The following is a 20,936-nucleotide window of genomic DNA, read 5'->3' as shown; positions in this document are numbered from 1 at the left end:
AAATTATTTTTTTAGCAAATTATCCTTAACAAATTTTTTCTTTACGGTTGTTTTAAAATTATATTTTTTTTGTTTTATCTTTTTTTTTCTTCATATTTTCCTTGAAATTTTGAGAAAATAATTTCACCTATATGCATTCCCATAAAATTTTATATATTTATGATAAATAAAATATTTATTTATTTTATGTATTTTATCGCATGAATTAAAAAACATTATTTTTTATATTATTTTTAAACTTTAAAGAATATTTTTGATAAAGAATATTTTAAAAATAATATTATGATAAAAATAATATTAAAATCATAATACCAGTTTAAAGTTGCTGCATGCCATCTCTCTCTCTCTCTCATGGAAGCTATTGGAGAGGCTCTTCATTCCGCTTTCTTTCAACTCTTGCTTGTATTGAAATTTTGAGCTAACACATTTTGACTTGTTTCTTATTAAATGTGTATCAAATAAATATTAAAAATTGAGAAGACATTAGAGGATGTTGATAAATCAAATTTAATGACTAAATTAATTTCTTAAGAATATTCAGTATCTTTGATAAAATAATTTAATATTATAATATAAAATCAACAATAATTTTAATAAATCAAGTTAATAACTTGATATAATTTAATTTAAAATTAATTTAAGTCATTAAATATTAACTTTTATCAAAATTACTCTTCTAATATCTCAATAGGTGGATTGTACTTATGTCACATTAAAGTTTAAATGCTCAACTAAATATCTCAATCTAAATATAACGTGAATAACAATCAAGGTTAAAAACATAAACTCAAACACAATGTAATTATCAATCGGATAATATATTATAACCTATTTAATAATTAGATGTTGTTTAATAATCAAATCGGGTTAAATGTTGAATAACATAATATGTGGTTCTTGTCCTAACCGAATATGCTTATGACTCAATTATGACATACTTATTAAAAAAATTAAATATATAAAATATGAGTTAAATAAGTTAAAATTATCATTAGGTTTATCAGTACCATTATTAAACAAGTCGGTTCAAATTAAATGTGTGTTATATACATTGACTTAAAACTAGATATGTAGTAGATTGATGCAAATTTGATTTAAAAATGATTATAATTAATTCAAATCCCTAAAAAGAAAAGTTGAATTCAAGTCATATCAAGATGTATTTGCCTAAATCAAATAAAAAAAACACTTATCATAAGTGTCCTTGGCATCGTATTAGAAAATTCTAATAATATGTGTACAATATCACTCAATTGAAAATGCATTCATCCCACTCTAAAGATTGTATTCACTAAGGACCATAAACTTTTTGAAAAAGTAAGATATATTTAATACTTATCTTTATGTAAAGGAATTCCTATGATCACCTAATGAGATTTAATATCAATTTTAAAAATTATTTTTAAAAAAATTTAAAATTTAAGATAGTATATCTCAATTTGAAATTAGGGTGATTCTATGGTGTTGAAAATAATTTTTCTATGGAATATTAAAATAATTGGTGGTCCACTAAAAACCACATAATATTAATCTAAATTTAATTTATATGTATTTATTTATACTTAAATATCATTTATTTGTGTCATGGTTTTATACTACTAAAAATATTAATGATATATAAAGTTTTCACCCTAAAAAATTTTAAAAATATTTCTTCAAAGACTAATTTTTTTTTTCTTTCTTCACAACTTTTGTTTTTTCAGTAAAATTTTCATTTTTATAACAAAATTATATATTAAAAAGAAAATGAGATTAAGGCATAAATAAATGAAATTAAGTTATAAAACAATCGAATTAATTTTAAAGGCGTATACTTTTTCTATTTCAAAAATGTCAAAATTTATAATAAAAATTATTAAAATTATTGAAAATTTCTAATGATTTGTTTTTTCTTTTAAAAAAATATAATTATAACAATGGTCATGACTCACGTTTCACGTGCATGCACCTTCCAATAATTTAATAAATCTATTAAAATATGTGACAGCTGTCTGCAAAATAATATAGTGGAGATTTTGATTTGTTTATTTTGTGTGGTGCACATGGCTTACTAAGCCTGCCCTCAGGCTTCCATTTTCATCTTCCTCTTCCCTTTTTCTCTCTCACTAGTCACTCTCTCTGCAAACTGATCACCATGGAAGTTGTTGGAGAGGTTGTTCTTTCTGTGTCCCTTGAACTCTTGTTCAGCAAACTGGCCTCCTCTGATTTGTGGAAGTACGCACACCAAGAGCAAGTCCACACTGAGCTCAAGAAATGGAAGAAAAAACTGTTGGAGATTCGTGAAGTGCTCGAGGATGCCGAGGACAAGCAGATCACCGTGCAGTCAGTGAAAGCATGGCTTGCAGATCTCAGGGATTTGGCTTATGATGTGGAGGACGTCTTGGACGAGTTTGGCTACCAAGTGATGAGAAGAAAGTTGGTGGCGGAGGGTGATGCCGCCAGCACAAGCAAGGTACGCAAATTCATCCCTACTTGTTGTACTACTTTCACTCCAATTCAGGCTATGCGGAATGTTAAGCTGGGGTCCAAGATAGAGGACATCACTCACCGATTAGAAGAAATTTCAGCTCAGAAGGCGGAGCTTGGTTTGGAAAAGCTCAAAGTGCAGATCGAAGGCGCCAGAGCAGCTACTCAAAGCCCAACCCCTTCAACACCTTTGGTATTCAAACCTGGGGTATACGGCAGGGATGAAGATAAAACCAAGATACAAGCCATGCTTGATGATGAATCCCTCGGGGGCAATCTGTCTGTAGTCTCGATCGTGGCCATGGGTGGGATGGGAAAAACTACGCTGGCAGGTCTAGTGTACGATGATGAGGAGACATCCAAACATTTTGCTTTAAAAGCTTGGGTTTGTGTGTCTGATCAATTTCATGTGGAGACCATAACCAGGGCAGTTTTACGGGGCATTGCTTCAGGCAACAATGATTCGTCGGACTTTCATCAAATTCAACGCAAACTGAGGGACGAAACCAAGGGAAAAAGATTTTTGATTGTTCTTGACGATTTGTGGAATGAGAAATATGATCAATGGGACAGCCTACGCTCCCCTCTCTTGGAGGGAGCACCGGGAAGCAAGATCCTCGTCACCACTCGTAATAAAAATGTTGCAACTATGATGGGAGGAGATAAAAACTTTTATGAGCTAAAACATTTGTCTGATGATGATTGTTGGTTGGTGTTTCAAAAACATGCTTTTGAAAACATAAATATCAATGAGCATCCGAACTTGGCATTGATTGGAAGGGAAATTGTACAGAAATGTGGAGGCCTACCCTTGGCAGCAAAAGCGCTCGGTGGTCTTTTGCGCCCTGAACAAAGAGAAGATAAGTGGAAGAGTATACTAACTAGCAAAGTATGGAATTTGCCTAGTGATAAATGTGGTATTCTTCCTGCGTTGAGACTGAGCTACAATCATCTCCCTTCACATTTAAAAAGGTGTTTCACTTATTGCGCAATATTTCCCCAAGATTATGAGTTTAAGAAGGAAGAGCTAATCCTCTTGTGGATGGCGGAGGGGTTAATTCAACAATCAAATGAGGATGAGAAAATGGAAGATCTTGGTGATGATTATTTTTGTGAACTGTTGTCAAGGTCATTTTTCCAATCGTCGAGCAGCAATAAATCACGATTCGTTATGCATGATCTTATTAACGATTTAGCTAATTCTATTGCTGGAGACACATGCTTGCATTTGGATGATGAGTTGTGGAATGATTTGCAATGCCCCATTTCTGAAAATACTCGTCATTCATCATTCATCCGTCATTCTTATGATATCTTTAAAAATTTTGAAAGGTTTCATAAGAAAGAGCGCTTGCGCACATTCATAGCTTTGCCGATTGATGAATCAACTAGCGGACTTCCTTCCTTCATAAGTAATAAGGTGATTGAAGAATTGATACCAAGGTTAGGGCACTTAAGGGTGCTCTCATTGACTGATTACATGATAAGTGAGATACCAGATTCATTTGGTAAGTTGAAACATTTGAGATACCTTAATTTGTCCTACACCAGTATAAAATGGTTACCCGATTCAATTGGTAATCTTTTTTATCTTCAGACATTGAAATTATCATGCTGTGAAAAGCTTATCAGGTTGCCTATTAGCATCGGAAACCTAATCAATCTTCGACATCTTGATGTTGCTGGTGCAATAAGATTACAAGAAATACCTATACAAATTGGCAAACTAAAAGATTTGCGAATATTGTCTAATTTCATTGTGGACAAAAACAACGGTTTGACAATCAAGGCGTTGAAGGACATGTCACATCTGCGAAGAGAACTTTGCATTTCGAAGTTGGAAAATGTGGTGAATATTCAAGATGCAAGGGATGCCGATTTAAAATTGAAGCGTAACCTTGAAAGCTTGATAATGCAGTGGAGTTCTGAGCTGGATGGTTCAGGGAATGAAAGGAATCAAATGGATGTCCTTGACTCTCTACAACCTTGTTTGAATCTGAACAAACTCTGCATTCAGTTGTATGGTGGTCCAGAATTCCCACGTTGGATAGGGGATGCCTTGTTCTCTAAGATGGTGGATCTAAGTCTCATAGATTGCAGAAAGTGCACGTCTTTACCATGCTTGGGGCAGTTGCCATCGCTCAAACAGTTGAGGATCCAAGGAATGGATGGAGTAAAAAAAGTGGGTGCAGAGTTTTATGGAGAGACTCGTGTTTCTGCAGGTAAGTTTTTCCCATCACTAGAGTCTCTACATTTTAATAGCATGTCAGAATGGGAGCACTGGGAGGACTGGTCTTCCTCAACAGAGTCATTATTCCCTTGTCTCCATAAGCTTACAATTGAGGATTGCCCCAAATTGATTATGAAACTACCCACTTACCTACCTTCTCTTACAAAGCTCTCTGTACACTTCTGTCGAAAATTGGAGTCTCCACTTTCAAGACTTCCACTGCTGAAGGAATTACAAGTAAGACAATGTAATGAGGCGGTCTTGAGCACTGGAAATGACCTCACCTCACTCATCAAGTTAACAATTTCTGGGATTTCAGGGCTTATCAAATTGCATGAAGGATTTGTGCAATTTTTGCAAGGGCTTCGGGTTTTGAAAGTATCGGAATGTGAAGAACTCGTATATTTGTGGGAGGATGGTTTTGGATCGGAAAACTCTCTTTCTCTTGAGATTAGAGATTGTGACCAACTTGTATCCTTGGGATGCAATCTTCAGTCTTTGAAAGTAATTAAATGTGAAAAACTAGAGAGGCTTCCAAATGGATGGCAGAGTCTAGCATGCCTTGAAGAATTGACAATCAGGAATTGTCCAAAGCTGGTGTCATTTCCAGATGTAGGTTTCCCACCAATGCTGAGAAATCTTACTCTTGATGATTGTGAAGGTCTAAAGAGTCTACCTGATGGCATGATGTTGAAGATGAGGAACGACAGTACTGACAGCAACAACTTGTGTCTCCTTGAATACTTGGTTATAGTTGACTGTCCATCTCTCATTTGCTTTCCAAAAGGGCAATTACCCACCACCCTTAAGAGTCTATGCATAGGGGGGTGTAAAAATCTCAAGTCTCTTCCAGAAGAAATGATGGGCATGTGTGCCCTTGAAGACTTTTATATAGGGGAGTGTCCGTCTCTTATTGGATTACCGAAAGGTGGGTTACCCGCCACTCTCAAGAAACTCTACATAAGGAATTGTGAAAGGCTAGAGTCTCTACCAGAGGGAATAATGCACCAACATTCCACCAATGCTGCTGCTCTCCAAGCCTTGGTAATCCGTGAATGTCCATCTCTCACATCCTTCCCAAGAGGCAAGTTTCCATCCACCCTTGAGCGACTTCACATTGAGGATTGTGAACACCTCGAGTCAATTTCAGAGGAGATGTTTCACTCTACTAATAGTTCACTTCAATCTTTAATCCTCAGGAGGTATCCTAATCTCAAAACCCTACCAGATTGCCTCAACACCCTCACAAATCTAAGGATTGAAGATTTTGAAAATCTGGAATTGTTGCTTCCTCAGATAAAAGAGCTCACCCGTCTTACACGGCTCGAGATCTCTAACTGCAAGAATATCAAGACCCCCCTATCCCAATGGGGCCTTTCCAGACTCACCTCTCTTAAAGACCTCCGGATTAGTGGCATTTTTCCAGATGCAACTTCCTTTTCGGATGACCCCCACTCGATTCTTTTTCCTACAACTCTCACCTTCCTTACCCTTTCAGAATTCCAGAATCTGGAATCCCTAGCCTCCCTGTCTCTCCAAACCCTCACCTCTCTTGAACGGCTAGAATCGAAAGTTGCCCTAAGCTCCGGTCGATTTTGCCAAGGGAAGGACTATTGCCTGACACCCTTTCACAACTGTATGTGTGGCGTTGCCCACATCTAACACAAAGGTACTCGAAGGAGGAAGGAGATGATTGGCCCAAGATTGCCCACATCCCCTGTGTGGAGATAAAGACTAATCCATCTGAGTAATAAAGAAGGTATTACATCTCATTCCCAACACATCATTCTTCCTCTTTCTCTTCTCAACACCACTTTCAATTTCTCTTACGCGCTACTGTAATTTTCTAATTGGACTTAATTTTTAACAAGAAAGCAGCTCTTGGCATGGCTCCTGGCTTGGTATTTTCCCAGTGTCTAATTTTCTCTATAATCTGTCACAATAAAAAATGAGCATTACTACTTCTACCTTTCCAGGTGCAATAAATGAGATTTTAATCCAACAAATTCAATATCTAATGTATCAAGACCTTTATACTAGAGGAAGTTCTAGTTTATTGACTTGGTTTGGTTTACTAATTAGATGACATTATCACTTCACTTCTTGTAGTTATAATGAGGTCATTTACTGGAAAAACGGTGTCAATTTGAGAAAGGGGAAGAATGGTGTTATATAGATCTCATTCCTAAAATAGTGATCAATGAAGTGCTATTTTAATCAAAGGGCCACTCCGCCAATACACAGTCAGGTAATTCTTTTGCGTTTAAACTTTTCTTTCTGTTTATTTGATTTAAGATTTTCTTTTTCTTGAAGCTTCGAGCCTGAAACAAATATTGAACACATTTTCATGCTCTATTTTGATTTGGCAATTTGCAAAAATTAAATGAACCATTTATAACTGTTGAAAAATTAAGAAAAGATAATGTAAGAAGTGTTCTCTGTTTTTTGTTCTGGGTTTTTTTTTCTTTTTGTGTTCTCTGTTCATTTCTTATATAGAGGGCACTGAACAACTCTAGGGCATATTCTAGTTAGCTGCTTTATTAGCAAGTCATTCAAATTGCTTTGTTTTTTTCTTGCTTCAATATACCAAATTTTATGGACAACTTTAATGACTTGAATTTCAATGCTTTTAAATAATTTTATTCACAATTTCATGTGTTTGATTAAACTCATTTAATTGGAATTAAACACGTTTAAATTATCGATTTGACAACATTTAAAACATTTTTGGTTCCTCAGAAGTGTTAAATAAATTTCTCATAGATTTTTGTTTTTCCCTCAATTTTCCGATAAATAATCAAACAAGAGAAAAAGTTTATAATTTTTTTTCCCTGCTTTCCCATAAATTTTTTGAGAACCAAAATAGTTTTATAATTGCTAATTTTAAAAAATTATTAAATTCATATATATATATATATTTTACTCTTTCCTTTCTCATGCAAGAAAAAGGAAATTATGTGTGCTAAATTTATCAAACCAAACTAATCATCATTTTTTTGTGTTTTTTTTCTTTTCATTTCAGTGTTCATTGTAAGTAATCAAGATGAGTATAAAAGATTTCTTATGATAAACAAAGTTTCGATTATGACCATGGAAGAAACATGTAAGGTAAACAACAATAATTTTATGCCAATGTTTTTTTAGATATGAGATCATTTAGAATTCATATGAAGTATTTTATGATACTTGAGTTCGTCAAATTTTTTAGATGATTGAACTCTCCTTTGGTTCAGCAGCTTGCAGTGATTGGGCGTCCAAGTAAAATGTGCTCTAACCAAGTGGACTTCTTCAAAAGGTAAGCAGTAGGCATAAGTCTCTTCTTGAGATAGTGGATGCACTTATTTTTGTCTCAATTTTGATGATATTTTCTTCATGTTTTGACTTTTGCAAGGAAGTGGAATATGAAGAAAGGATAGATTGTTCAGACTTTGCCTGTGGAGGAAGGGAGATTCCTGGGTGCTCAACACTTGATGCTCATTGCTCTGTTCAAGAAGAATAAGAAACTCAGAGGTACAAGGCACCTCCAGCACAGTGAAGTGAATACCCAAGCTTTTGGATTTCTCCTAGGACACCTGGAAGGCTGGCACATAAGGTTTGTCATCTGCACACCTGCCATGAGTGACAAACACATGTGGGTTCATCTCAAAACTCAATAAGAACAAAGAAATAGCTCAGCCAATCTTTTGATTATAAATTAAGAATGGAGAAAAACTGTTATGTCAATCTCAAGAAGCTCAACCAGTATTTTTTTCTTTGATAGACAACAAGAACATGCAGTAAAGAGTGCCAAAAGAGGAGGGGGCGCACCCTACGAATACAGAGAGAAGCTCAACCAGTATCAATGAAAGGTTTAAATAGCACAGCCACAAATTTTGAATATGTGCATCCTCTTTGTTCTCTTTATTCTCTTCCCACAAAGATATTCCTTCGATTTTGTGAAACAGTCCTAGTTTTCTTTATGCCATTCTACTGTTGTTCCTATGAGAGGTAGTTTGGGCACACTTCAACAAATTTGTAAAATTTTAATGTTTCAAAACCTTGTTCATCTCATTAATCTGATGTTCAATGAGGTTCATAACAATAAAATTAGCAGGAAAGCACCATGAGTCAGAAACTGACAAAGTTCTTCTCCTTCAAGCTTTCAACTGTATCCTTCAGGCTCACCTCTAGAGGAGTGAAGTGAATGCCTAAACTCTTTGCTTTCTCTTGGGATACCCGGGAGGATGGTGCATAAGGTTTGTCATCTGCGCATCTGCAACCAAACACATGTGGATCCCATCTAAGAATTTTTTGCATGATACCAAGGCATAAATATTTAAGGGGAAACAAGATGGCAAGTACTCTTCAATGCATCCAATGGAACAGTAAGAAGTAATATCGTGTTGATCTCACTCTCTTCTAATGATGGCACTAACGAGCACTAGCAATAAAAAATAGAAACTTACTTTTCAGGTAGAGGTAATCCAGGGTAGAGCTTGCGCAAAATCTTCAGTATCTCAGAATTGTGTAAATCCCTCTCTACTAAGCAGTATCTTCCACTAGCTTCTGGGATCTCATATGCTTGAATGTGTGCATTGGCAACATCTCTAACATCAACCCACCAGGATGATATATTGGGAAATGTTTGAGCTCCTGCAACAAACAAATTTCAAATGCTTGCATTTGAAGAATTCAGTATCTTGATATAAAGTCCGCAATGTGCTTGTGGATATTTTGATGTTTTGTCATTCATTTTCTTGGATATTGTCAAGTGATTAAACTAATCACATTGGTTATGCAGTTTAAACTCGTCCAAACAAGGAGTACTGTTAGTCAGCGCAAGAAGAAACAGAACATGTACTTATATTCAAGTAGAGAAACAAGAAACAAAACTTAGAACACATTTTGCTGAAGAGTACCATTTATGAGGTTCAAAACTTGCTCTGCACTTAGATTAAGAGTGGGCTGTAAGAGAGGACCAATCACCCATCCTGGATTTAACGTGACCATGTCAATCCCATTCTCCTTTGAAAAGTTCCAAGCAGCCTCCTCAGCTAAGGTCTTTGAAAGCACATACCATTGCTATCAAAAACTCAAATAATGACATTTGATTAGAAATGGTTTGATTCCTTGCATAAAACTGGATCTGAAAACCAACTCTCATCAATTAGCACCTCAGGAGTCAGAGGTTCTCCAGTGAATAAAACTGAAGCCAAAGACGATGTTACAACCACTCTTTTGACAGACGGAACTTTTGAACAGGACCTTAGGACATTGATGGTTCCCTTCAATGCAGGGTCAATCAATTCTGCCTGAACACGAAAAAAGAAAAGAGAAATAGAAGTTAGCTCAATGTAAGTATAGAAATGGAAGTGGTGTAGGTTGAACCTGGGGGTTAATGGCTTCCAATGCAACAGGGGATGCAGTATGAAAAACACCATCACATCCATCAACTACAGAATCAAAAGACCCTTCTTCCAATAAGTCTGCTTTGAATAAATGAAGCCTTTCCTGAGCTCCATCGAGTGAAAGCAAGTGCTGTGTCTTCTTTGGATCATCTGTGGCATATATACATATAAATGTAAGCACAACCAGTGAGTTAAATGGAAGCATATATAAGTACGGAGGTTGAGATAGAGAACTGACTTGGGTCTTGAACGGTTGCTTTGACAGTGTAACGGTGTTGGAGCAGGAGCTTCACCAGCCATGAAGCTATAAACCCAGAAGCTCCGGTCACGGAAACCACCTTTCCTTCTCCACTCATCTCCCTTGACGTCTTACGAAACCTTTAAATCTATGTTACCCACTTGTACACTTCGTGTATATAGAGATAATTTTGCTTGATAATTTTGGTTTGATTGATAATTTTGTTGATAATTTTGTTTCTACATTTGTGGTTTGAAAACTACTTCACTACCATCGAGTCTTATATCAGCATTATTCAAGCTTAAGGCATAAAATTTGAAACTTACGCATTTCTGCATAATTTTCTACCGGGGTTTATTAGTGAGAATTATTTTTTATAAAACATATTTATATTCAACAGTAATTAATAAAAATTTGGGGTTTCAATCTTATTGTCTCCAATCATTTCAGTACTCTTAAGAAACAAAATGAGCAGAGATAGTGAAACTTCAGTAAGCTTAATTTTCCCTTGCTTTGGAATGGTTGAGCAGCCAATCACAGAATGAAGTTAATGGACCATGCCACCTCACTGCCTACATTTCCAAAGGCAGAGCTCACTGTGTCCTTTCATATGGTATAATCAAGAACATTGCCCTTACATAGTTTGTTACCTACCAACCTCTGCATAAGTTAATGACAAGTGAAAATCTTCCTCAGTTACTTCCCAAACAAAAAATCTAGTTTGGCAGGGGCCTAAGGTCTTCGAATCTCCTTGGTGCCTATTTAGGATAGTTGATAGCTTTTGTTGTTGAGCAAAAGCAGAAATAGAAGTTGCTGCTTTTTATATGCTGTTGGCTTTCTTTTGGAGAACTTGTAGCATGTCTTGGGAATTGCTTACCATGAACATATTAGAAGATACATGACTCCAACACACTTAACAATGAAGTTACCAAGAAGACACCATTTTTTGTTTATGATTCATTTGCATGGCTATACCACGTGTCAGAAACTGACAAAGTTCTTCTCCCTCAAGCTTTCCACAGTGTCCTTTAGGGTCACCTCCAGAGGAGTGAAGTCGATGCCCAAACTTTTAGTTTTCTCCTGGGACACCATATAGGTTGGTTCATAAGGCTTGTCGTCTGCACATCTGCCACAAATGAAACAGAAACACATTTTCTTTATCAATCAGTGAAACGACTGGTACTGAAGAAAAGAAACTCTCAGGACATGGACCTGAAGCTTAATCCTATATGCAATGAAAAGTTAAAGAGCATAAAACACATCTCTTTGGGTAATTGAGAAGATCCCAAGCAATGGGGATTAGTTCTTTTGTACTAGAAGAATGAAATATGGGTTTAACTAGACCTAAATGGCAAAAAGTATTCAGTGAATCTGAAGAAACTCCACCAAGGTCAATATTGATGATAGAAGTTTGAAACAAGGAAAAGTTTGAAACAAGGAAAGGTTCTTATAGCTCACTAACAACTTCATTCAACAGGAAAACACATTTGTGGATATGATCAGCCAAAACAGAATAAATAATATAAATCAGAAAATTCCTGAGCCCGATCACTGAAGCACTTTTAGACCTTTAGCACTTCGATAACATATTAAGAATTGGATGCAATTCATAAGAAGGCGATATGTTGAAATAGCGTAGACATGCCATTATGACCACCGTGAATGGAGAAAGGCTACGCATACATGTGAATATTTCAAACATACAATAGTATTTAAAGTAAGACACAGTGGTCCAGCCATGGCCCAAGTAAATGCAAGCTACAACCTACTGGATTCAAAGGCACATCATAGAGGATAACACAGACCGACAAGGTAGGCTAATTTGCAGCTTCCCAGCTCATTCAGATGGAGAGGATTCACCTCTCCAAAGTTTGATTCTCAAGGCAATGCCTTTCGTGAAAATCTCAATAATTTGTTGATGGTGTTGTTTCAGTCTTATTAGAACAACTGTTTCTTAGTTTAGTCTATTGTCAATTGGTGTTGTCTGTGCAACCAAATGATGGAATCAATGTATCACATATTCATCCAATGCAGGTTACTTGCAGGTTACTTGTTTTATTGTGTCTGTTGCCTTCCTGATGTAGTTGTTTCCTTTTGTTTTTAATTTCTACATTTTAGTGCTACTTTCATACTACTACTTGCACCAGAGTTGTGCCCCTTTTTCTAGGTACTTCTTTACAGAATATGTATATATTAGCCTATCAAGAAATAAAAGAAAAAACCCAAAATAAACAAAAAGAAGTAGCATTGCCTAAGCTGCAATATTGATTTCAAAGGGCACTAATGCAAACTAGAAATAACGCCCTGCAAATAATAAAACCTTACTTCTCAGGTAGGTTTAAAGCAGGGTAGAGCTTGCGTAAAATCTTCATTGTCTCAGAACAGTGTAAAATGCTCCCTACTAAACAGTATCTGCCTCTAGCCGTTGGAAGCTCATATGCTTGAATATGTGCCATGGCAACATCTCTAACATCAACCCATCGATGTGTTTTATTGGGAAATGTATCTCCTGCCGCAAACAAATCTCAGAAGCTTACATCACAAGTATTACGTAAGTGTACTGAAAGTATCAGTTTCTTTTGCCTATTTAAGTTTAGCATGCAATCTGCTCAATGATAATATGATGTTTTTCCATTTATTTATTTATAGTCATTGTCAACTGATCTTTTGGCACAATCTCAAAAGTATTACAGCTAGAAATTTTTGAAGCACACATTTTCGTCTTACTCTCAAACGGAAATGCTTAGAAAATGATGCAATCACACTTAGCAAATACACTTATATTTATCACTTTATGTAATGTTGGAAATTACAAGTGAAAACATTATTTTGTACAAAATACCTTTCTTATTTCATACGAAAGATCGAATGGTTCTAAAGCAGCACGACAAATTACTTTGGTTATTGCAAGCATTGAACTAAAGCAACTACCAACAAGTCTAATCCCAATTACTACGGCCTGGATCCATGAATCAGAGTACAACCATCAAGGCACAGGTTTATCATATGTCCAATGCTCAACCTATGGCAACGCCTCATAATTGAAGCAAGATACAGGGGAGGTTAGTTGGAGGCAGAAGAGGTTGGCTAGTAAGGAAACAAACCATATTGGCTATACAGTTAAGGTAGTATTGATTATTGTAAGAGTTGTCAATAAAGTAACATGATATTGCCCTATAAAGCCACTAGAAATGATTCTAAATGTTTATAAAGAATGTTAAGATCTGTAAAATAGTCCAAAAAAGTTAGTAGAAGTTTTTAAAAATACTGATCAAGTGAGTCGCACATGAACAACTCATTTGCAATGGAGTTGGATGCGGGAACCCCCACTTTATGCTAATTATGTTGAGCTGCAGTAATATTTAGATGGGGTAGATCAAAAGGATTAATGGGTTATTTAAGAAGTTCTTGCCCTTGGCTTGAACTTGCATGCAAATATACCTCAAGTTCAGGATAGTAATTGCACACGCATGCTTTCAGTCCTTTCACAGTCCAGGGGTCCTTCCAAACCAGTCTGACTTAGGAGGCCAAAACGAAACATATCTTCATCTAATCTCATATGCAAATCTCCCAAATGAGTATCTTGGTGATACAACTATAATGACCAGAGGAAAGAACAATTTTTTAATGTTAGAAGATTAGTCAGCATATATCAAAATGCATATGTAGTCCTTTTATGTGGAACTGTGGAAGTCTTGTGACGGTTTATTGATAAGTTTTGATTTAAACTTCTGAGTTTCCATTTGCAGGGCTGTTGGATAGAGTTGACTCAATATTGAAGTGAAGCATGTATTGCTACTGGAGTAGAAAGATAAACATAAAAAAGAGATTCTCATCAATTGTAGAAGAGTACCTTTTAGTAGCTTCAGAACTTCCTCCACACTTAGATTAAGAGTAGGCTGTAAGAGAGGGCCAATCACCCACCCTGGATTTATTGTAACCATGTCAATCCCATTCTCTTTTGCAAACTTCCAAGCAGCCTCCTCAGCTAATGTCTTTGAAAGCATATACCATAGCTAGTACAAACCAACATGTTTGAAAATATATAGTGAGAAGCATTTCTAGTAGATAATGGAACATAGAGAACAAGCAATGAACTTATGAACCCAAGCAAAATCAATAGGAGGCTGTGCAGGCATACACACTCACATTAAAACTAATTAGATATGTCACAACTGTTTTGTCAACCCATGTTTCTGAGCCCATCATGTTTAATGGACAGTAAGACAATCAGAGATTAACATCCATTTCATTCATATAATATCCAAATTAGAGTTCTCATTTAATTTCTTGTTTGAGGAATGCGACTTTATGGATCAGACAGCTACCAACACCGTATTAGTGAAATATTAGACATACATGGAAGGATTATTTAATCTAATGGCAGGCTTAGCAAAATAAAGGGATAATCCTCTCATTCCCATCGTGTTATTTAACCCTAAGCTGGCTAGCAGAAGTGTAAAAACAAGAGGGCATGACAAATTGGCAGCTACTTCTGCAGGGTAAAAGAAGTGAAGAGCCATGAAAAGAAAACATTTTGTAAAGCCACAAACAAGAACATGCAAAAGAGATAGCATGTGATGGGAAATCATCTCATTTAAGCAACCTAGCTTTGATTTCTCACAGAAAACTGGATCTGAAAACCAACTCTCATCAACTAGCACATCAGGAGCTAGAGGTTTCCCATTGAATACAACTGAAGCCATAGATGATGTTACAACTACTCTTTTGACAGATGGAACTTTTGCACAAGATCTTAGAATGTTCATTGTTCCTTTTAGTGCTGGGTCAATTAGCTGTGCCTGAAACACGGAGAAACAGATAAAACAAATCTCCACATAAGTAGTCCAATGAAGATAAGCTGATTAAAAGCTAATAATTATGTATAGAAGCAAACATAAGATCACATTATGGATCCTAAAGAAATTCTTAGCTTGTCTATGATCTATGTTTTTGTGTGATAATATTATGCAAACAGTTATTTACAAGGAAGGATGAGAAATCCTTCAAACAAGTAGATGTACAAGAACATGATTCAATAGGGGGAAAAAATAAAGGGAAAAAAATGAAGAGACAATGAACCCTCCAGCCTTAAAGATTAACCCCAGGTAGAAGTATATGATATGGCTCACTCAAACAAAGTTGGCATAGGACATGACTTCTCTCTAAATCAGCCTCTCATCTTCTTGATTTCCTGATCTAGACTTTCAAGAAATGATCAGCCAATGTCTCTAAAAATATCCACTATCCTCCACAAGTAGTAGTTTTATCTCCCTGACCCTCTTTGACCCAGTGACATGCAAGAGAGAACCATTGCTCAATTCTCCTTCCCCGTAAGATCATAAACACCCAACTCTTTCACCAGATTTACATCCCTTCTAATAGTTTCAGGACCACTGCATCACATCAATAGCAAACCCCATCACAAATGACATTAAAAAGCCCTAATAATCACACATCTATGGAACTGTAAAAGGCTGGAAATTTCCATCTGTCTCGAGTTTGCTAGGTAACATCAACCAAACTTGAGCTTTAGGCTACCATGAGGCTAAAGAGCCCACTACATTTTTGACATCTAAGTAGACTATCTAGTGGAAGACTTAGTTCACCTTTTGACACTAACTTATCATGTATCATTTGCTTCTATTTCTTCTAGATAAGTTTGAATATCCGTACATATGCATTTTCTATCTAGCATCAGTCTATCTCAGGCCTTAGGGTCCTCTATTTTCAACTAGTTGAAATATCTTATCACTTTTTCTTTTTCAATAAAGGCATAGAAGGTCCACAATAAAGTAGCATTCTTAACGGGTCATAGGAGAAAGGAGCCACTGAAAAACCGAAAGGAGATTCTGAGTCTTCAAAGAGGTACAAGCCTAATCCCTCATGGAAAGAACAGAGACATGGTAAAATGAGTTTTGCTCTGTTTCTCTTTTCATTTTCATATTTTCATTCATAACTTGACCCTTGATTTGGCACAAACACACACCTATAAAGTTTTGTCTATTGAAGGGCCATCCACAATTGCTCTGATGGCCAAAAAGTCACAAACAACAGCATGCCACATTCTGAAATGAAAAGATGCTGCCTGACTTCACCAGAAAAGCAAGGCAGGTGAATAACTAAAACTGGTGCCCACACTGTGATTGTTGGCATGCTGCTAATTCCAATGATTGAGGTGGAGCTGAATTCGATCACATAGAAGCTGGTATGTTAATTGTATAACATGTTGTGTCCGGAAACTGAAAAAAGTGCAGAGTGGACTGGCCACAGTCAGGAGTCTAGAAATAGCACAGGCAGTGCCTCCTCCAGCACAAAACCACTCTTCGACGGGAAGGCATATTGATCTCTGATCCAAAAAAGAATGTATATACATTTAAGGGAACCTAAAGAACTCTACAGTGACAAGCATTCAAAGAGTTGTGGGATAATAGACATTAGCACACAAGTCAATGAAAGATTTTCTCATGTTCTGATGTATCCAAGCATTTCTCTGAAGCCGAATAATCCATTAGCCAGCTAAGTTGGTCTCTCTGCACAGTGCTCTCCCTCTAGGACTCCTCCCACCTCCCAAACTCTTGAAGAATCCCAACTACAAAAAACAATATCTGCCATTACATCAACACAAGATTTCCATTCGTAACTGAGAGACTTCAAAATCTAGGCTCCATTGTGCAATATGAAATCAGGTTGATGAGATACATTATGATCATTTCATCATATTGATAAGCTATGTTATCAAAGAATTTTGATAAAATAAAATGTTGTTGGGCATACCATACCTATTTATGAGAAGGAGATATTAAAAAATAAAAAATAAAAAATCCACGTTCCTACATTTCAAAGAAAGATGCACAACATTGATGGAGTTATTCCATAACTGTTCCAGATCTAACTCTCCCAACCACTATATGGAGTCACATGGTGATGGTGACAAAGGAAATGCGGTTACACATGAATTATGATAAAAATAAATAAATAAATAAAATAAAATAAAATCTCTTTAAACCTAAAATGAACCAATAAAATAAAATAAAATTGGAAAAGAAGTATAGCGTACACCACAAACCAGTTGGTTGGTGAATGAGCCTAAACAAAATAACCCATGCCAATCATCATAGACAAACTCAATAGATTATGTTTGGTTCTTGGAAAGTACTAAAAAAAAAACACTAAGGAAAATGATTTTTTCATGTTTGATGTTCTATAGAAAATACCAAAGAAAGACAATATAATTAAAACTAATTAGAAACTTATGAATTTTCAAATTATTTAATCTTTGTATTCAATAGTTAAAATAAGTGAAATAAGTTTGAAGTAACATATAAAAATAATTTTTGACTTTAAATCTATTTTTAATTTTCCTTCAATTTTTCTTTCTTTCTACTTTTCCTTTCTATTTTCTTTCCCTTGCATTTTGCCTCAAATTTTCTAGGAACCAAACATAGCCATAAGGTTCATCCATCAAATTGTAGAAGTAACTTTTATTTTCATTTTTATTTTTTTGCTGATCATGTTATGACAGTGCCAGTTTAGAATCAATAATAACAAATATGTCATGCAATTGGAGAGTTATGGATGATCCTTGTATTCATAACTACATCAAAGGTATAATCATGTAGACTTAATTGAGTTTTTAAGGGGCAGTGCCTAACTAACTAAAATTAGCAAGGAGGTAATATATGAATCTTGTGAAGCATTCCTATTTTAAAAAAATAATCATGTGGAGCAACTGAGCTGTTTGAGAAAATAAAGGAAAAGGGAATTTGGGAAGTGAGGGAGGTGAGGAAGAGGTAAGGAAAGAGATCAGAGAGAAGGAAACAACCACTTCTCTAGCATTTTGTGGAATGCATCCACTATTAGTAAGCACATTTACCTATTTCTTATACCTATAGCATTCAGGGTCCGGAGAAAATCATAACAACTTGTCTAACATTTTGTGGAATGCATCTTCAGTCACCTTGAGGCAGTGGTTGTCAGTTAAAATGCTATAACTCTCCACTCTTGAAGATAATCACAAGGAGTTTTTGTTTGTTTGGGGGGGGGTGGGTTTGTTTATTTCAGGATTTAAGGTGGGAAGTAGAGGTGAGGAGTGGTGTCTCATCTTTTATTTGCGATGACACATTGATTTTTTTGTGAGGCTTCTAAGGACCAACTATTGCATCTTCATTGGGTCTTGATGTGGTTTGAAGCAATTTCTGGCTTAAGATCAACCTTGAAAAAAGTGAGCTAATCTTAGTTGGAAGGGTTCCAATAATGGAGGAGTTGGTGGATATTTTGGGGTGTAAAGTGGGGTCATTACCTTCGAAGTATCTTGGGCTTCCTTTGGGTGCTACCTTTAAATTGACAACAATGAGGGACTTTGGCAGAGCGGATGGAAAGAAAGCTCAAAAGGTGGAAGAAACAAAGCTTGTCCAAGGGGTGGGGTGTTTAACTCTCATCAAAAGTACCTTGTCTAGCCTACCCATTTATTTCATGTCCATTTTGTTATTTCAAGAAGGGTTGTTGTAAATTGGAAAAACTTCAAAAGGACTTTCTTTGGGGAGGGGGTTCTCTTGCAAATAAGCCTCACTTAGTGAGTTGACAAAGTTTGTAAGCCAAAAGCGAAAGGAGGAGGGCGAGGCATTCAAAATCTTTCTATTTTGAACAAGCTCTCTTAGGAAAATGGAGTTGAAGGTTCATGTCAAAGGGGAGACCTTGTGGAAGAAAGAAATCATTGGTAAGAATGGGGTAAAAGAAGCAGGTTGGTGCTCTTTGAAGACAAGGAAGGGTCATGGCGTAGGATTGTGGAAGGCTATAAGTAAATGATGGGATTCTTTCAGAAACAAGATTTTTTATTTGGGCAATGGAAGAAGGGTAAGGTTTTGGAAGGACATTTGGTGTGGGGGCACCCCTTTGAGTACCTCTTTCCCCTCTTTGTTTGCTATAGCCGCTTCAAATGAGGCTTGGGTATGTGATGTTTGGAAGCATATTGATTTTGAGGGGTGTTGGAACCCTTGTTTTGTAAGGAATTTCAAGATTAAGAGTTAGGTTATGTTGAAGCACTCCTTTTGTGTTTGCATGGCAAATCAATGAGAAGGGAGATGGATGACAAGGTGGTGTGGATGGCTACAAAGGGAGGCCAATTTTTAGTTAAATCTTTCTATGATGGGATGGTTCAAAGGGGTTCAAATTCTTTTCCGACAACACTTATTTGGAATTCTTAGGCTCCAATAAAAGTGAGTTTTTTTTTTTTTGTTTTGGGAAGCAACTTGGAAGGGGATTCTAACTATGGACAATTTGAAGAGAGGTTGGACTTTGGTAAACAAACGCTTTTTATGTAAAGATGAGAAGGAATCTTGCATTCACATCCTTCTTCATTGTTCTAAGGCTAGTTTGTTATGGCAATTAGTTTTCTCCTTGTTTGCAGTGGTTTGGGTGTTGCATACCTCAGTCCAAGCAACACTTCTTAGTTGGCATAGCCGATCCGTTGGGAGGAGGAAAAAAAAGGTGTGGAATGTTGCACTTCTTTGTTTGTTTTGACTATTTGAAAAGAGAGGAATAGAAGGGCTTTTGATAATGTGAGCTTTCGTATCATGAGCTAAAATTCTCTTTTCTTTGTAACTTTTTAGAATGGACCAAAGGGGGTCTAGGGCAAGAGTCCTTTTGTATGATTGATTTTATCGATTGGTTAGGTTGCCATTAAGAAGAGGGTTTTTGTGTTTTTTCTTTGGTGTGCACATGCGTACTTCCTATGTACTTGGTGTAGACTTTTTTTCGCTTTTTAACATGTCTTTTGCTCTTTTGCCTATTCAAAAAAAAAAAAAAAAAGCACAAGGAGTGTTTGGATCAGCCACCATAAATTTCCATTGGAATAGCCTTGTTACGGTGTAAGCATTCCCATGCTGCTGTCAAGGAAGTTATACATTCCTAAATAAATATTCACAGGGTTTTTGGTTCTTATTGATGCAAGACAAAGGGCCTTTATCTTCTTTTGAACAAACATAACAAGTGGAGAAAAGAAGGATTAGGGGGAAGAATGAAAGAAAGAAAGAAAAAAAAAAGAAATAAGAGCAAACTCGAGATCCAACATCTTCAATATTTTTGCACATAAGCAGAATATAAAAATCCAATATCAATTTCTCTCTTTTCCACCATTGTATTGGTTTAATGAAATCAGCATTCACTACCATTGGATCAGTTGAAGAAACCACATACAGAAAGAAGAATCATGCAAATTAACAATTCATGATTCGTTATAATTTCAAGATCAGTAACTGATTGGAAAAGAATATAGACAATACTAAATTTTACAGTATGCCAATGGAACCAATATAGGATAAACCTGGGGATCGTCAACTATCATCACAACTGGGGATGCTGTATGAAATACTCCATCACATCCATCAACCACAGAATCAAAGGATCCTTCTTCAAGTAAGTTTGCTTCAAACAAATGAAGCCTTTCTTTAGCACCTTCAAGTGCAAGCAAGTGTTCTGTCTTCTTTGGATCATCTGTGGCATATATAAGCACAACTTGCATGTTAAATGGAAATAAGAAGAATGAAAGCTTACAAAAACTTTATTTTGGTAAGAACATATATTATGTGATAGAAAAAAAACAACCCTAGTACAT

The 20,936-nt window shown here is 36.0% G+C and overlaps 2 protein-coding genes and 1 long non-coding RNA gene across 10 annotated transcripts; 1 reads left to right on the top strand and 2 right to left on the bottom strand.

The window, feature by feature from the left end:
- The first annotated feature begins 2,076 nt into the window (after positions 1 to 2,076).
- LOC117910298 (putative disease resistance RPP13-like protein 1) lies at positions 2,077 to 8,750 on the top strand. 8 transcript variants are annotated; one of them, XM_034824387.1, is made up of 7 exons: positions 2,361 to 2,452; positions 2,568 to 6,455; positions 6,806 to 6,944; positions 7,719 to 7,804; positions 7,930 to 7,991; positions 8,088 to 8,288; positions 8,457 to 8,750. In XM_034824387.1, the coding sequence occupies exon 2, from the start codon at positions 2,714 to 2,716 to the stop codon at positions 6,356 to 6,358; it is 3,645 nt and encodes a 1,214-aa protein (XP_034680278.1). In that variant the 5' UTR covers positions 2,361 to 2,452; positions 2,568 to 2,713; the 3' UTR covers positions 6,359 to 6,455; positions 6,806 to 6,944; positions 7,719 to 7,804; positions 7,930 to 7,991; positions 8,088 to 8,288; positions 8,457 to 8,750. The 8 variants fall into 8 exon arrangements, with proteins under 8 accessions (XP_034680277.1, XP_034680271.1, XP_034680276.1 ...); XM_034824386.1 differs by having other exon boundaries at positions 2,077 to 6,455; positions 7,933 to 7,991; positions 8,092 to 8,288; XM_034824380.1 differs by having other exon boundaries at positions 2,077 to 6,455; positions 7,933 to 7,991.
- LOC117910299 (cinnamoyl-CoA reductase 1-like) lies at positions 8,732 to 15,074 on the bottom strand. The gene is made up of 10 exons (XM_034824388.1): positions 14,946 to 15,074; positions 14,175 to 14,337; positions 12,647 to 12,830; positions 11,360 to 11,447; positions 10,322 to 10,439; positions 10,064 to 10,233; positions 9,798 to 9,987; positions 9,595 to 9,759; positions 9,142 to 9,328; positions 8,732 to 8,948 (listed from the first exon to the last, which is right to left on the bottom strand). The coding sequence occupies exons 1-10, from the start codon at positions 14,973 to 14,975 to the stop codon at positions 8,804 to 8,806; spliced, it is 1,440 nt and encodes a 479-aa protein (XP_034680279.1). The 5' UTR covers positions 14,976 to 15,074; the 3' UTR covers positions 8,732 to 8,803.
- Positions 15,075 to 16,267: 1,193 nt separating this feature from the next.
- Positions 16,268 to 20,733, bottom strand: LOC117910300. The gene is made up of 2 exons (XR_004650611.1): positions 20,646 to 20,733; positions 16,268 to 16,913 (listed from the first exon to the last, which is right to left on the bottom strand). It is a non-coding gene; the product is annotated as an uncharacterized LOC117910300 (long non-coding RNA).
- Positions 20,734 to 20,936: the final 203 nt, after the last annotated feature.

The sequence above is a fragment of the Vitis riparia genome, unplaced genomic scaffold, assembly GCF_004353265.1.
Source record: "Vitis riparia cultivar Riparia Gloire de Montpellier isolate 1030 unplaced genomic scaffold, EGFV_Vit.rip_1.0 scaffold701_pilon_pilon, whole genome shotgun sequence".
Lineage (NCBI taxonomy): Eukaryota > Viridiplantae > Streptophyta > Magnoliopsida > Vitales > Vitaceae > Vitis > Vitis riparia.
This window is presented reverse-complemented; position numbering and strand designations above follow the sequence as displayed.

Bases quoted from the DNA above. Each gene is read 5' to 3' on its own strand.
- LOC117910298 (XM_034824383.1), top strand. From the start codon at position 2,135: ATGGAAGTTGTTGGAGAGGTTGTTCTTTCTGTGTCCCTTGAACTCTTG.
- LOC117910299 (XM_034824388.1), bottom strand. From the start codon at position 14,975: ATGAGAGTTGGTTTTCAGATCCAGTTTTCT. The intron at 10,234-10,321 runs GTCAGTTCTCTA...TATATGCCACAG, and splicing joins AGCAACCGTTCAAGACCCAA to ATGATCCAAAGAAGACACAG. The intron at 8,949-9,141 runs GTAAGTTTCTAT...GTTTGGTTGCAG, and splicing joins GGATTACCTCTACCTGAAAA to ATGCGCAGATGACAAACCTT.